The 14,744-nt window shown below is 39.2% G+C and overlaps 3 protein-coding genes across 4 annotated transcripts; 1 reads left to right on the top strand and 2 right to left on the bottom strand.

The window, feature by feature from the left end:
* Window positions 1–669: 669 nt before the first annotated feature.
* fbxl12 (F-box and leucine rich repeat protein 12) lies at window positions 670–4,227 on the bottom strand. Its single transcript, XM_014970367.2, has 3 exons — window positions 3,861–4,227; window positions 3,681–3,756; window positions 670–2,950 (listed from the first exon to the last, which is right to left on the bottom strand). The coding sequence occupies exons 1-3, from the start codon at window positions 3,959–3,961 to the stop codon at window positions 1,898–1,900; spliced, it is 1,230 nt and encodes a 409-aa protein (XP_014825853.1). The 5' UTR covers window positions 3,962–4,227; the 3' UTR covers window positions 670–1,897.
* Window positions 4,228–4,541: 314 nt separating this feature from the next.
* Window positions 4,542–10,348, top strand: cops6 (COP9 signalosome subunit 6). Its single transcript, XM_088009459.1, has 10 exons — window positions 4,542–4,758; window positions 6,055–6,176; window positions 6,367–6,498; window positions 7,195–7,283; window positions 7,390–7,452; window positions 7,547–7,594; window positions 7,699–7,813; window positions 7,996–8,088; window positions 8,283–8,383; window positions 9,984–10,348. The coding sequence occupies exons 1-10, from the start codon at window positions 4,712–4,714 to the stop codon at window positions 10,122–10,124; spliced, it is 951 nt and encodes a 316-aa protein (XP_087865585.1). The 5' UTR covers window positions 4,542–4,711; the 3' UTR covers window positions 10,125–10,348.
* A 704-nt stretch (window positions 10,349–11,052) lies between these two features.
* and4 (actinodin4) lies at window positions 11,053–14,712 on the bottom strand. 2 transcript variants are annotated; one of them, XM_015011914.2, is made up of 5 exons: window positions 13,817–14,712; window positions 13,488–13,549; window positions 13,363–13,407; window positions 13,108–13,271; window positions 11,053–11,832 (listed from the first exon to the last, which is right to left on the bottom strand). In XM_015011914.2, exons 2-5 carry the CDS (start codon window positions 13,540–13,542, stop codon window positions 11,053–11,055), a joined length of 1,044 nt encoding a protein of 347 aa, XP_014867400.1. In that variant the 5' UTR covers window positions 13,543–13,549; window positions 13,817–14,712. The 2 variants fall into 2 exon arrangements, with proteins under 2 accessions (XP_014867400.1, XP_087865584.1); XM_088009458.1 differs by having other exon boundaries at window positions 13,488–14,712.
* Between the last annotated feature and the right edge of the window lie 32 nt (window positions 14,713–14,744).

The following is a 14,744-nucleotide window of genomic DNA, read 5'->3' on the forward strand; positions in this document are numbered from 1 at the left end:
CATGCCAAGACGTGTCAATCGGTTAGAGCATAGAGAACCAAAACCGACTTCCTGTTTCCTCTAAACATGCAAACGGAAAAACAGCAAGTAGAAATACAGCGAGCAGAAAAGGGAGAAGCAAAAAAAGACAAAAGCAAAATATCTTTTTCTTGACAAAAATGCATATTTAGGGGAAATTAAAAAGAAAATATATACATTACTTGACAGAAACTCATGTGTAAGGGGAAATGAAAAAGAAAATATATACATTACTTCATGGAAACTCGTGTAAGGAAAAGGAAAAACTATACATATATTTGGGCTTTTATTTCTTATTAAAATATATATTTATGCTTTTATTTCTTATGTCGGTTTTGGTCCTCCATAGAGAAGAGGGGACTTATCTTTTCTTTAAATGGTTGTTGTTGTGGATGTTTTCTTCTGCTTAAAAATAAAGATCAGCGCTTAAAAACTGTGTTGCATTTTCTCTTGTAATGTTTGTCAGCTGTTAAATTTTGCTTCATGATGGTAAAATCTTTCAATGGGAGAAAAAGTCAAATTAAAAGAAATCTACAAGGAGGCAAATAATCTTTCTTGGCACTTAACATGAAGTTAAAACCAAAGTAGAGAAGCTTTACCTAAAGAAAAAGCTTCAAAATAGTTGACATTTTCAAAAACAGGGAAAGACAATTTATGACTCAGAATTTATTTGCAAAAAAATATTTTCAACAATTTCATTATTACAAGATTTGAAGTCAAATGCAACTTTATTTAGATCCTTACTCCAAATCTTTCATGATTTTTGTTGATAATAAAATAAAGACATTGATATAATTTTCTACTCATCATCTTTAAAATTCACATCAGCAAAGACTCAGTGAAAGAATATAGTCATAAAAATGTTAAACCAGCCTTCACATGAGAAAATACGTGATTTTCTGAGTGTATACAAAGTTAGAAAGCAGTTAGGCAACAGGAAACAGGTGGATTGTTTCTTATGGCATCTTCAGTACTTTGACTCAGACACCTGCATGTCTGTTGACAGCCAACAAGTGAATGTTCTGCTTTGTCTTTCATTAAGATGTTCTGCAAATGATTTTGTTTTTTCTCAATGTGAAAACACATTTCTCCTTGCGTAATAACCTTAGTTACTTTAAACCAGGGATGAGCAATCTTGGTCCTCGAGGGTTGGTGTCCTGCAACTCTTAGATGTCTCCCTGGTCCGACACATTTGAATCCAATAGCTGAATCACCTCCTAAGTGCAGTCAAGTTCTCCAGAGTTCTGCTAACGACCTCATTATTTGACTCGGGTGTGTTGAAGTAGAGCTACATCTAAAAGTTGCAGGAGACCAGCCCTCGAGGCCTGGAGTTGCCCACCCCTGCTTTTAAACCGACTGGTTGGTAATATAGTAACAGTAAGATAATACTTGTAGTTAAACTTAACTGTTACTTGATGAACATGCAGCTCTGCAGAAACAGTTCTGAAGAATTTTGTTTCATCAAAGTGTTCAAGCAAATCGATGTTTTGAAAAAAGTGATCTTTTAAAGATCTAACTACGAAAATCTGAAAAATCTAAAGTTTCTTTAAAATAATTTTCTTTGTTTCTTTTTTTGTGTGGCTTTGAATGAAAATGTTAGAACTTTCTCTGCTTGAACTGATAAATTATGTGTATTCTTTACTAGGCATAACAAAACTAAGAGCTCTACAATCGAGGCCATATCCAATCAAGATAGTCCAGCTCTTTTTTCCCTATTACATTGACAAATTTTGTAAAAACATATTCACAAACTGTTAAATTATAGTCTATAGTCATTGTAAGACCCTGTCGTGTTTTCTATGTTGCCTATAGAAACTCCAAAATCTCCCAGTAACTGTCTTGTAAAGGGAATAAATGCTTGTTAGCCACTTGGATATATTCAGTCTACATTTACCTGAACAGAGCAGTTAGTAAAAACCAGTGAGCATGATGGTAATAGACCAGCCAGTGAGCGGCGCAGACTTGGGAAGGGATCAGTCCCATCCAGTGTCCTGTTCTCATCATTACTTTCTCCACCAGTACCTCCCTCCTCATTCTGCTGCTCCTCACCACCTTCCTGCTCCTGTCCTTCCTCTGCAGGAGGACTCTGCCGGGGCTGGAATGTAACGTCTAAAAACTCCAGCTGGCGGAGCCCGCGGAGCATCCTGCAGCTCCGCACGATCTGCAGCTCGCTGAGTGTACAGGCCCACAGGTGCAGACATTTTAGGTCCTTCAGACGGCTGGCACAGAGCAAGCCCGGTCCCACCTCCTTCCCACCAAGACTCAGCTCCTCCAGTCCAAGCCACCCTGCCCCCAGTCCAAGGGAGGCCATCTGTAACTGGTAGCCCTGTCGTCCTGTAATGCCTATTTCAAGATATTTGAGTCTTGAAAGCCCTTCCAGGCCTGAGAGCCCTTCTTTGGCTGCACAGCTCCTAAGTCCATTTGCTGTTACACGAAAGGTATCGCGTAACTCCAGCCGACTGAGCCTCTCCCAGGATGCCAGATTCTGCAGATGCTGGTCTGTAAAAGATGGGACGTTGTTGAGGACCAACGTCTCGACACCGATTCCTGAAGGAGAAGCAATCCCCTTCACTTTCTGGCAGCGTCCTTTCTGTTGAGCACCAACGCTACACGTGGCTTCGGCTCGTTCATGAGGTAGAGCAGGTGAAGTAGGCAAGCTTTGATTGAAAAAACTACGAGGCAGCTCACAGCCACGCAACTCTAGCACCCGCAAAGATCCAGGCAGGATCTGGCAGTTTGGTAAGCTTCTGAGATCAGCATGCAGAAGACAGAGTTTACTCAGGCGGGGACATTTGGTGGACAAAGCCTTGAGCCAAGACTCTGAGAGAAAGGTGCCGCCTCGGGCAGAGAGCAGTAAACCACGCAAGCGAAGGCACCTCAGTCCACAACCCAGGTACTGTCGCAGAAGGAACCAAAGGATCCGGGACGTTACCTAATACACAGAGGACAGACCATGAATGGATGTGTGAGAGGTGGAAAGAAAAAAAACTATCTGTTTCTATCACTGTCTGCATAAGGTGCCCAAACACATAGAGTGACATAGGAGGATAATAAAGTATCTGTAGACAATAGCATCATACATGAACATTATGTAAAATTGCTTCACACACAGCATTTTTAGAAAATAAAGAAGTATAGTATTTTCACAAACATTTTTTGTAATAAAGATGTATAGTGCTAGTCAGGATAACTGGGGCTTTACACAGTAAATTAATAAAATAGAAATATGGTATATTCTATGTCACACACAACGGTAGTGAAAAGAAAAATATATACATTCTGAATTGAACATTGATATGAGCAATTTGGTCACGGCTTTTACAAGTCACGTAAACCTTTCTAATATTTTCTGACACTTCACTGGTACACATTCAAGTAGACTCATTCTAAAAGCTTGTCCTTATCAATATGGCTTTTATTCAGGTCAGAGTAAAAGGGGCAGATTGCAAATTCACACCAATCTTTTCAGATTTTTATTTGTGGAAAGTTTTGAGATCCCTGTATCCGTTAATTTTTCCCTCCCTCCCAGTTACGAATTACTTTGTATTGCTCTAAGAAATACAATCCCAATTAAAATATATCGAAGCTTGTGGCAATGTGGAAAAGTTTAAAGGACGTAAATACTTTTGTAAAACAAATTATGAACAAAAATCTAGTCTTACCCCTTTCCATGCAGTCAGATCAACTGTTCTCCACAGTCTTTGGTCTTTAACGAGGCGTTTCCATCTCTTGCACACTCTACAAACACGGCAGGAAAAACAAAAGCAACAACAAAAAACCTCATTTGAATGAGTCACAACAAAGAAAAAGCTGCTTTTTGTTTCACAAGCAAAAGTACTTACCTCCCAGCTCTGACGAGCTCTCTGACGCTTAAGTATGAGAGTACGTCAATTAAAATGTTCTCTGGGAAGTAGTCAAGATTACAGCCTTTAAATTCATCCATTTTGTAAACAAAACTCTCAACACGGACCTATATCCTGACGCACAAGGGTTGCGCCTAAATCAGCAATCCCCAAGAAACAGCTGCCCTTACACTGAGTGACCTAAACCGGTGATGAAATCACAATTATGTATTAATTTTCGCTGGTACAATAGCGACTCGGTCGATGCAGCCTTTCTCTAAATGGCACTGGAAAAAGTATTAAAAAAGAGCAAAGGACTGCACCTTATTTAAGAAGACTGGCAGAGGAAGTGTTGCCACCTAACGTTCATTAAGCGAACAATCTCTTGCGCTTGCGCTGTTTACCGGTGTTGCGCTGAAAAAGGTATACAACCATAAGCATGTAATTCAGTCACTGGAAGCGCCTTTTTAAGACATTTTTATTCTTCAATAACTTCTGTTAAATTCAAAAATAGTACATATACTTGCGCTTTCCAACTAACAATAAAATCATAACGCATTTCATTATGTTATATATTTATGGTAGCAATAGACGCAGGCTCAGTTCCTTGGATTTTCACCCGGAAATTCTCTTGTAGCTCAGAGAAAATGCATTTTTTCTAATAATAGACTATTTGACAAGATTGTTGGAGAACTGATATCAGTAAAAGGCATTTAATAGCACTGGAAAACACGCGTTACTTTGTCCATTCGCTTGCGAGAACACGCTAGCAAACGTAAACAGGAAAACGAGCGTCTTTGAAATGAGCTTCCCCTGACGGCGTCGCTTTTGTCGACACAACACCGGACAAGATGGCGACCAGCAATGGTGGAGGAATGGAAGTGGATGGAACAGGCAAGTAATTATAATTTAACCCACCACATAAACCTCGCACCAACATGAATGACCATGGAGGTTGCATCACGTGTTGGATATTTTGGTTGTAAGTGATCGTAACTGGAGATTTTGTCGTGTTTTAAGGTTGCTGACACAACCAGGATAACGTTCACATCTCTGTCTTCTGTTATTTTTCACTTTGAATGTTAAACAGCCACTTCTCATTCACTCTGTTCCCGAGTCTGAATGTATTGCGTCAATCTTAGTCTTTACGCACCGACAATATTTTAATGAATCTTTGTTTTATTTGCCTATTTTAGTCAGCAAACAAAAATGTCACTTGAAGATCACAGCGCACCGATAGTATTTAATCTGTGTATAGTAACGTTAACCATACATTTGGTGTTGCATTCCTTTTGAACAGTTTGGAAATGCATTTCCGCCTGGTTCGGTGTTATTCACTTAATTGCTCATGCACTACCTAATGTCAACATATATTAGTATAATTCTGTTAGAGCACGTCTTTAGCAGGTCTTTGTGTGTGTTTTAAATTACACAATTCAGCCTGATGATGTCACTTTTTATAATTACTGTGACATGCAAACCCCTTGGAATAAGCAGGATTTTGCTGGTTAGAGGTAGACATAAAAATCCTGAACAAGAGAAACTCTAAAATTTAAATAAATGTTGAAACTAAGATTGCAAATAATCAAAATAATCCAATATTAAAATATAAGTAAATTAAATTGTGCAATTGTTTTAAGCAACTGCAATAAGCATTTATTAACAAAAAAATTACAAAAAAGAAAAAAATATTGTTCTAAAATGTGACAAAACTAGAGGCTAAAATTCAGTTAAAAAAACAACAGCCAAAATACACTGAATAATTGCCAAACACATAAAGTTGAGGTTGATCTGGATAAAGTAGCAGAAGCAATTCAGATGGCCTATATGCAAGTCTTCTAATTAGTGGGTTAAACAATTATAAACTAAATTTGACTGTGCTTAGTTATCACTAAGACCAGACTGGAGTGAATGCAAACAAATTTAAAATATCTATGTAATTATATTTACTTTGACTGATCTGATTACATGTGAATCTATGTATGAAAAGCACCAAAAACGCATGGTTTTGGCTTATTGGATAATCTGATAACTGGCACTGCCTCCTCTGCTGATCTCGTTTCATTCTTGTTTGTAGCCATTATTAATTCTTTTGTCGTTGTTGGTTTTGCTTATGTAGTCCAGATTTTTGTGTCTTTTAGTCAATTTCCTGCTAAAGCTCACCTTGTGTGTTTCTTCATATATCTGCAGCCAGCCCCAGTGTTATGGCCTCAGGGGTCACTGGGAGTGTTTCTGTGGCCTTACACCCTTTGGTTATCCTCAACATATCAGACCACTGGATACGCATCCGGTCCCAGGAGGGCCGACCAATGCAGGGTATGTGTGATTTAACTTCAGTTCTTTACTCTTTAGCATATGGTTATGCATTTATAAAGACGGTACCATGTTAGAGTTTTTTTTTGGCATATGTTGACAAGCATTTATATTTAAGAACAACAGAAGTTTGTTTATAGCAGCATTAATTTAGATACACATCTGTTGTTAATTGTCTGCTCTGTCTTCTCAGTGATTGGCGCTCTGATCGGGAAACAGGAGGGTAGAAACATTGAGGTGATGAACTCCTTTGAACTAATGTCTCACACCATAGATGAGAAAGTGCACATCGACAAGGAGTATTACTACACTAAGGAGGAACAATGTAAGAATCAATGATTTCATTGTCAATGCCAAAGAGAACAGTTTGACAAATATAGAATAGCATAAGACAGTTTCAAGGAGCATAAATTCAGCGTTTGTGAAAATGTTGAATTTTAACATTTTCACAAGTTAAAATTGGAATCTTATTGGAAGAAATAAATAAAATGAAAGCATTATTTCTAGTCATTTTTCCGACTTTGGTAACTTGCGGAGGAGAGACAAAAGTATTTGTAAAACTTGTCTTAAACCAAGTAACTTCATGAGTTGGAAAGAACTGAAAGGCATGAAAACTGGTTACAATAGTTTCTGAAAAATTATGTCTTCACGGAACAGAGAAATAAATAAGGATCTGAGATATCGTGACCATAATCCTCTGCTTCATCTTTCTTCTTTGCTCTGAGGGAAACAACCCTCTGGTGCTAACATTTTCTATGCCTGCCAACCATTTCTTTGCAGATTAATGTAACAAAATTGAATTACATTTCCAATAAAACATTGCCTTAAAGCCCTTACTTTTCAATGTAAGTGGGTCTTCCAAATGAACAATGGCACTGACCATGCCCCCCAAATCAGTTACAAAATGGCTTAAGCACAACAGATTTAATGTTTGGTTGTGACCGTCACAAAGCCCTGTAGAACATTTGTTTGTGCAGCAAACAAAACTTATAAAATGTGACACCAGTTTTACGTCCCTCAGTTAAACAGGTCTTCAAGGAAATGGAGTTCCTGGGTTGGTACACCACAGGTGGTCCTCCAGACCAGTCAGACATTCACATCCACAAACAGGTTTGTGAACACAAAAGCCAGTGGCAGCAGTTTAAGGCTAAAATCAGTGATCAGAATGATGAAACATGAACCTTATTTATGTGTTCCTGTTTTCCTTTTGCACTAGGTGTGTGAGATCATCGAGAGCCCCCTCTTCCTCAAACTTAACCCGATGACCAAACACACTGACGTAAGTCTACCTGCATTTCCAGTTCAAGGCTGAAGCAGCTGTAGGTGGATTTCATTTTGATCTCGCCGCTTCCGTTTCGTTTTTTTTCCTTCAGCTTCCTGTTAGCGTTTATGAATCTGTGATAGACATCATCAGTGGCGAGGTAAGACTTCCGACCCAGCTAGGTCGAAATGCTTTTTTTCCTACCATATTAACTTAGTTTCCTGTTTATTTATGGGGTTTTTTGTTGTTGTTGTTTTTAACCAGGCCACCATGTTGTTTGCTGAGCTGACATACACTTTAGCCACAGAGGAAGCAGAGAGGATTGGTGTTGACCACGTGGCTCGAATGACAGCCACTGGAACTGGGGAAAATTCGACTGGTAAGTAAGCTTATCGCCATAAATCACTTAATTGCAGCTTGATAATTTTTTATGTACATGTATCACAGATTACATGAGAATATACAATCCCTTTTCATTCAGATCAATTTGATCCCAATGAATTTTTTAGTTGAGTAACTGGATGCTTTGACACTTATTTGTCCCTCTGTTTTCTGCGTTAGTGGCTGAACACCTTATTGCCCAGCACAGCGCGATAAAGATGCTCCACAGCCGAGTAAAGATCATTCTAGAGTACGTCAAAGCAGTCGAAGCAGGTAAGCAATCATATTTATGAGGCACAGAAGGGGAAAGCATTTTAAGAAATATATATACAAAGCAGCTGTCACCAAATATTTCTTCTCCTTTTTTTTTCTTTTCAAAAACACCTCCTTAATTTTAAGTTGCACTTGGACTACATCCTCAAGCGCTATCCCACTGAATCCATCTTTCTTCTGTGTTTGTGTGACAGGAGAGGTGCCGTTCAACCACGAGATCCTGAGAGAAGCGAACGCTCTTTGCCACAGACTGCCAGTCCTCAGCACCACAAAATTCAAAACTGACTTCTATGATGTATGTAATCCCCATAACTGAGGATTCTTCTTTTCTTTTTTTTTTAACAAGCTTATTCAACTGTCTATGTCATGAAGTAACACAAGCAAAATTCTTAGCGTGAACACGACGCGCCACTTACTGCTCATCGTTTTCCCCTGAATTCATAAACCCCATTTCTGACTCAGCTCTATAAAACTGTTGGTCTTTTAATATAATCAGGCAGTGTTAAAGAAAAAAAAAATTGCTCTCGAATCTCTAGAACTCGTGTTTTCCTGCTTCTGGTGCAGATGAAGTATCAGCTGTGACTGTGAAGAAAATTGGAGACAGGCTGTGTTATTGTGACGCAAATTTTTTTTAAATTTTTCATTCAACCAATCAAAACACAAATAAACTCCAGAGTTTTAAATTTGGCACAAAAATGATTCGTTCCTCGGTCCAGTGGCAAAGTTGTTCTGGCTCGGCGCTGGGTTTGGCTAAGTGGAAAAGGTCGATTACTTCTTTACACAACAAAATTAAGGCTGCAGAATATATCAGGAATATATTGTCTGTACAATATCAGTGTATGCAAGATTCTTATTGCAAGGACTGTTTGGAGTCCAAATGTTATCAACTAATAATTTATATGCTGATGTAATATTTAGTCTCATGCGTGCAGATGCTTACACTGGACATAAATGGCTTTACCCAATATGCTAAAGGTCAAAGAAGGTCAGGATCCTGAGGTTAGAATGAGAGGAAAGAAGAAAATTGGCAAATATCGCAATTTGCAGTGGCATAATCTAATATTAATGCCACTGCAAGATTTTCTGATATCGTGCAACTCAAAACAAAATCTGACCCCTGTCCTACAGGAACGAATCGACACATAGTTGCTGAAAATATATCTTCTGACTGGAAGCAATTTTTTTGCGTGGTTGTTCATACTGCTAACTAAATGTGACTGAATTCAGACTTCTGAAAGCCCGTATGCGCAGAAGAAGAAAGTTGTGTCGCACAGCGGTGCTCTGTTTACAGAAATAAGTCAACATTATGGTCAGAAGATTATAACAAGGCAAAGGAAGTTAACAAAAAGTAATTGAAATGGCCTTTTGTGGAGCATTTACTGTAACTTTTGTAGAGAAGTTACAGAAGGTGCTTTGTTAAACCAGCACCAGAGTGACAGAGCTCTTTTATAAGTTCATAGTCATAATTTTCAGCCGTTATTTATGTCTATTTATTTGATCTGATTTCTTCTGGTGCAGAATTGTGACACGTCTCACTTCAGTGTTGGATAAAGAGCATCGCGACCCTTCTAACTACAAACTCTTTGAAAACTATGGAATGCAGATCTAACGTAGTAAAACATAAAGACGTGGCGCAGATCAGATTTTCTTTTTTTTTTTTTTTTTTTATTTGGGTGAAAAGGTCAGAAACGGTCCGTTCAGATTGCCGTGAAAAAGTTGGATTTGAGTCGGATTTGGTTGCCTTAGTGTTTTACTGAAAATTCAGGGCTTAACAGAATAACATTTTAAGGCTTTTTGAGATGATGGCAACAGACTTAGTGTTGTTCAACGAAGCAAGTTCAGAGGTTACCACTTTTTGCCGTTTCTCACTTTTCTCGTTTCCTGTTTCCCTGCAGCAATGTAACGACGTGGGTCTCATGGCCTACTTAGGCACCATCACCAAGACCTGCAACAGTATGAACCAGTTCATCAACAAGTTCAACGTCCTGTATGACAGGCAGGGCATCGGCCGGAGGATGAGAGGACTCTTCTTTTGAGCTGACAGGGAGGCAAACACTCTTTTCTGTTCTCTCTTTCTGTTTGTGTTCTGATCAATTAAATAAAATAAAAAAAGATTTTTACACCTTCAATCTATACAAAACCACTCAGATCAGTTTAAAACCTCTCCACAGCAGTGAGATCGCTGAACATGGACGTTATTTTACCCGGTTCGTTTTATTGTTTCACGTTTCTCTATGTAATAAAATGTTTTTTTTTTTCATGGTGCTTTGTGTCTTCTTCCAGAAGGTAATTCTTCTTTTTTTTTTTTAACAGGGCTTTTACTATAGTAATTATAGAGACCCCAAAAATGTATAGGTCAGCAGTTTTAAACAAGCTCGTGAAAGTTTTGTAATGTGAAGCTGTGGGTTTATTATCAGGAGCTTTGAGGGTTTTACAATCAACTCGTTTGTGTTTTTTTTTTTTTTTTTTTGAAGTTGTGTTCCTGCTGCGTGACTGCCTGCAGAGGGTTGAAGGAGGCAGGTAAACGTGGCAGCACAGGAAGCCACTTATAGCCGTAGAGACTAACGTGGATAACCTGAGTCAGCATTTGTTTGGGTATTAAATGCACAGCAGAAGCCGACATAATGACCCCCTGCTTGCGTGTTAAGCATTTACAAGGTTTGTTTTTTTAGCTGCCATGTGGCTCTGAGAGGAGCGAACCTTGTTCTTGCATCATTTTGCACCTTTTTAAAAGGCGAAATTTAACTCAATAAGTGATGAAAACCAACTTTCTCTTATTTTATTGCCTCTTTACTAAAACACTGGCTGACAACAGCATTTTTTTTTACATTGTGACAGTGATGATAAATACAATAAGATGTCTTTTTAATCATATCAACACATTTCGTTGACACCAGATGAATGTTTCAAAGTCCGTGGAAACAAGAGACCTTTTTTTTTTCTCTCAGGCAGTGAGAGGACTGCTCACTTGTCACCAGGCTGGTCAGCAGCATCATCTGGCTGGGGGTACTGGAAGCGGACCGGGTCGTACAGTTCATCCCTGGGGTCATAAGAGTGGGGGTGAAAGTAGGGGTACGGGTGGAAGCTGAGTTTCTTCTCTTTGAGCGGAGGAGGCGCTGGCTCCTCCACAGCCTCCTCTTCTTCCTCCTCGGGTGGAGGAGGAGGTGGGGGGCCCACGATCTTTCCCTTGATAGGTCTTGGAGGGTTGTCAATCAGGCAGTCTGGGTCCCAGTAGGGGTCGCAGTCGTACTCCATACCCTTGAAGACGCGGATGGGGGCTGGAGGAGGAGACTTCTTGACCAAAACCGGAGGAGGCGGAGGCAGCTTCTTGTGATGAGGTTGCTTAGGAACCACCAGCGGGGGCGGCGGGGCTTTCTGTGGGGTACAGTGGGGGTGGTACCGAGGGTCGCAGAGCACCGGAACGGCGCCAGTGGGCAAGTAGACGATGTGCGGCTTGCAGAGAGGGTCCTTGTTGTTGCACAGGAAAAGCACATCGGCCTGGGAAATGGCTGGAGCAGCAGGAAGAGGAGGCGGGCCCTCCGTAGGATTGATGGGCTTTGGGACTCCTTTCATCGGAGGTGGTGGAGGAGGAGCGGCGTATTTGCACCTCTTGTCTGTGACTGGGTCGCACATGATCATTGGCACGCCCAGTTTGCTCTGGAAGTAGGAGGCGTTGGGGCCGTAGGCGTGCTCCAGGTACCTCATCTGCTGGTAGAGCATCCGCAGCTTGTCGATCTCATAGAGCTGAGAGGACAAAGGGCAGAGATCAGTGTGGTTGTCACAACCTACAAGTATGCAGAAAACTTTGTGGATAATCTGTTAATATGAAAGAAAAAAAATTGCAATTGTGGTGTTTCCATTAGATAAGAAACTCAATTAAAATCACGTGAATAGGTTTAGTCACGCAATAAGACATTAAAATCACTTTCTGTCAACTTCTTCATCTAGTAACATCCAGTTGTTGATCATGTGACTCGTGTGATCCAAAAAAAAGTGTTTCCATTGGTAGCGTTGCAAAGTACACAATTTTTTTTATACAGTCGAAAAACCACCTCATCATAGTGCAATAACACTTTAATTTTTTTTTTAATTGCCGTGTTTTCTATTAAGCAAATTTATTTTAGTAATTTAAATATGTAACATTTTAAAGTCAGTGGAAACGTTGCTAATCTCACCCTTTAGGTAGGGTTGTCAAACTCATTTTCACTTTAAGACATCAAAATTATGAATATTCTCATAGGGCCAGTTGTACTAGGATGTGTTGATAAAACCCATTAACAAATTGTTAAAATATTAATAAATAGCTGCCTCTGCATTCAAGAAGTACTGCTTAAGATAAAAAAATAAATTTCGAACAAATTATCACATTAAAGTAATTTGACGGTATATGGGTAAAAACAGCTTTGATTTGATTAACACACTATTTAAGAACAGTTATCTTGAAGGTTCTGTTTATGTGGCCTTCTAGAGTCCGGAGGTCCACATAAAAAGCTATGGCGGTCCGGAGTTGGCCCTCGAGCCTTGAGTTTGAAACATAGAAGGAGCTGTCTTGTGTGTGAATCTCCAAACAAAACTCTCAGACCAGATACATTTTTATTTTAGCACTTTGACACTTGACATCAAGGTGAGAGGACGTTTTGTGATTTTCACACCACAATGTAACTTTAGATTATTTCTGTGTTCATTTAAACAACGGATTTAGAATTAAACACTTACTGTCGTGTTTAATTCTATTAAAAGTACAATAGTTATAATTGTACTAGCAGCTAACAGCTGCTAGCACAGCTGTTAGCCAAAAATCACTGATGGGGTCGGTTGTCAGTCACGTGACATTTGAAAAACAAATGGCAGCTACTCAAAACGTAATTAAAGAAAACAAATCTTTAACTGAAAAGAAAAAGTGAGCAAATAAAATAATAGAAATTTTGTTTGGAAATATTCTGTTCCATTGTAAACAACTTGATTCTGGTTTTGGTGTTGAAGTGGTTTGATGTTGACATTATTGTGGAAGGTTGTTACCCCCTCGGTGTGCCCGATGCTGCTGTAGTATCTGTAGTACGCCTGGAAGTCCGGGTTTCCTCGGTACCACCTGGGGTCCGCCGCGTTGCGCTTCGGTCTGGAGTGAGACAGGAACTCGTTGGCTTTCTCCGAGTGGATGCTCACATCACTCAAAGGCACCATCTCTGTTAGAAAACCCCACCCACCATATATAAAAAAATATATATCAAAGGCTCTGCTTAAATTAAAATGCTTTAAGGGATTTAGGATCTGTACCTTCCTGTTTGATGGCACTGAGCAAAGATTTGGCCTCCAACAGGCCTGCGAAAGGAAATACGTTTATTGATTATTGAATAGTGGTTTCCAAAAATAGCTGCAAAGTGAAAGAAATCAACACTGACCTGAGAGAAAGAAGAGGCCGCATAGCAGTCCCAGCAAGCAGGTTAAAGAAATCATGTTGAACCTGCAGCCCATAAAACAAAAAATGGTACAAAAATGTACAATTTATTTATACAATAACCAACTTACAGGTCCTCGTCGTATTGGATTGTCTTAAAAATGTTTTCTATTTCAAAAAATGCTAAGAAACTAGCACATATTAGTATTTGTATTTAACATATTTAAAAAACAACAAAACAACATATCCTAATCTTTAAAGTACAGCTTAAACACAGTTAACTGAATAATGTAGCTGCAAATTTTTCATGATGCAAATAAATGTTCCACTTACCAGGCCAAGGAGGCTGTGTTCACTGGTCCAACAGGACCGGTGGGCTAAATATCAAACCCCTCTGTCCTCCTTTCAGTAACTTTATCCTCTGTCCAATTGGATTTCCCCAAACTTTCAGACCAAAATCTTGTCTCCTCCTCTTCAAAAAAAAATGTTTAAAGTGAAGCCCCTTCAGCACCAATTAGGAATATAAAGCCTCTGGACCAAGGCCATAAACAACAAGACTTCAAATGGAAACACCCCATTAGGTCTGGAAGGAAATCATCACCTGCTGGGACCAACTACAAGCATGGAGAAAAAAAAAATGCCTCAGCAGGAAAAAAAAATAAATCTGTAAACGGAACCATAGATCACAACCATGAAGGTATATTTATAAAGTTTTCCAGGTTTTTAAAACATAGTTATGTCCTCCAAGTGGTTATTTCAGTTGTAAGAACACCTGCTTTCCCAGCAGCTCCACATCTGAGGACAGCTACCGAAACAGCTGCATTTTCACTTTTTGCCTCAGCTTGTTCACTATTAAATTTAAAGTGCTTAGAATTGTGCAGCATTCTTTCACAGAGATGTAATTCCATATAAACCCGACTTGTTTATCAGCTGCCGTTTTTCTAACATGGAAAAGTCACATACCCATGCAGAAATCTGGTAACCTCAATTACTGCAATGAATACCCCCCAAGTCCACAGGCGTCTTGAAAGAGTGTTTTCAGCTAGACTTTGAATGTTTATTTGGATTTCAGGTAAAAGACGGATGTAAAGTAAGCAAATGCTTGTGAAGTGGAAGAAATTGATACATGGTTTCACAAAATTTTTCAAATAACTTGAAGTCTGGCATGAACTCTGATACTCTTAAGAACATCGGTTACCTTTTCACAGTGACCTTTTTTTTTCTTTAGTAAGAAATAAAAAAAAAGCTGAAGAGGTTGATA

The sequence above is a fragment of the Poecilia mexicana genome, unplaced genomic scaffold, assembly GCF_051168715.1.
Source record: "Poecilia mexicana isolate PSO_F unplaced genomic scaffold, ASM5116871v1 scaffold_10, whole genome shotgun sequence".
NCBI classification, from domain to species: domain Eukaryota; kingdom Metazoa; phylum Chordata; class Actinopteri; order Cyprinodontiformes; family Poeciliidae; genus Poecilia; species Poecilia mexicana.

What these genes read in the sequence shown, in the direction of transcription:
- fbxl12 (XM_014970367.2), bottom strand. Translation starts at nt 3,961, where the DNA reads ATGGATGAATTTAAAGGCTGTAATCTTGACTACTTCCCAGAGAACATT. An exon ending in GAGCTCGTCAGAGCTGGGAG is followed by an intron (nt 3,757 to 3,860) that starts GTAAGTACTTTT and finishes CCGTGTTTGTAG; the next exon opens with AGTGTGCAAGAGATGGAAAC. An exon ending in ATCTGACTGCATGGAAAGGG is followed by an intron (nt 2,951 to 3,680) that starts GTAAGACTAGAT and finishes TCTGTGTATTAG; the next exon opens with GTAACGTCCCGGATCCTTTG.
- cops6 (XM_088009459.1), top strand. Translation starts at nt 4,712, where the DNA reads ATGGCGACCAGCAATGGTGGAGGAATGGAAGTGGATGGAACAGGCAA. An exon ending in GAAGTGGATGGAACAGGCAA is followed by an intron (nt 4,759 to 6,054) that starts GTAATTATAATT and finishes ATCTGCAGCCAG; the next exon opens with CCCCAGTGTTATGGCCTCAG. An exon ending in ACATTCACATCCACAAACAG is followed by an intron (nt 7,284 to 7,389) that starts GTTTGTGAACAC and finishes CTTTTGCACTAG; the next exon opens with GTGTGTGAGATCATCGAGAG.
- and4 (XM_088009458.1), bottom strand. Translation starts at nt 13,560, where the DNA reads ATGGGCTGCAGGTTCAACATGATTTCTTTAACCTGCTTGCTGGGACTG. An exon ending in CGGCCTCTTCTTTCTCTCAG is followed by an intron (nt 13,408 to 13,487) that starts GTCAGTGTTGAT and finishes TTCCTTTCGCAG; the next exon opens with GCCTGTTGGAGGCCAAATCT. An exon ending in GCATCGGGCACACCGAGGGG is followed by an intron (nt 11,833 to 13,107) that starts GTAACAACCTTC and finishes TTGTCCTCTCAG; the next exon opens with CTCTATGAGATCGACAAGCT.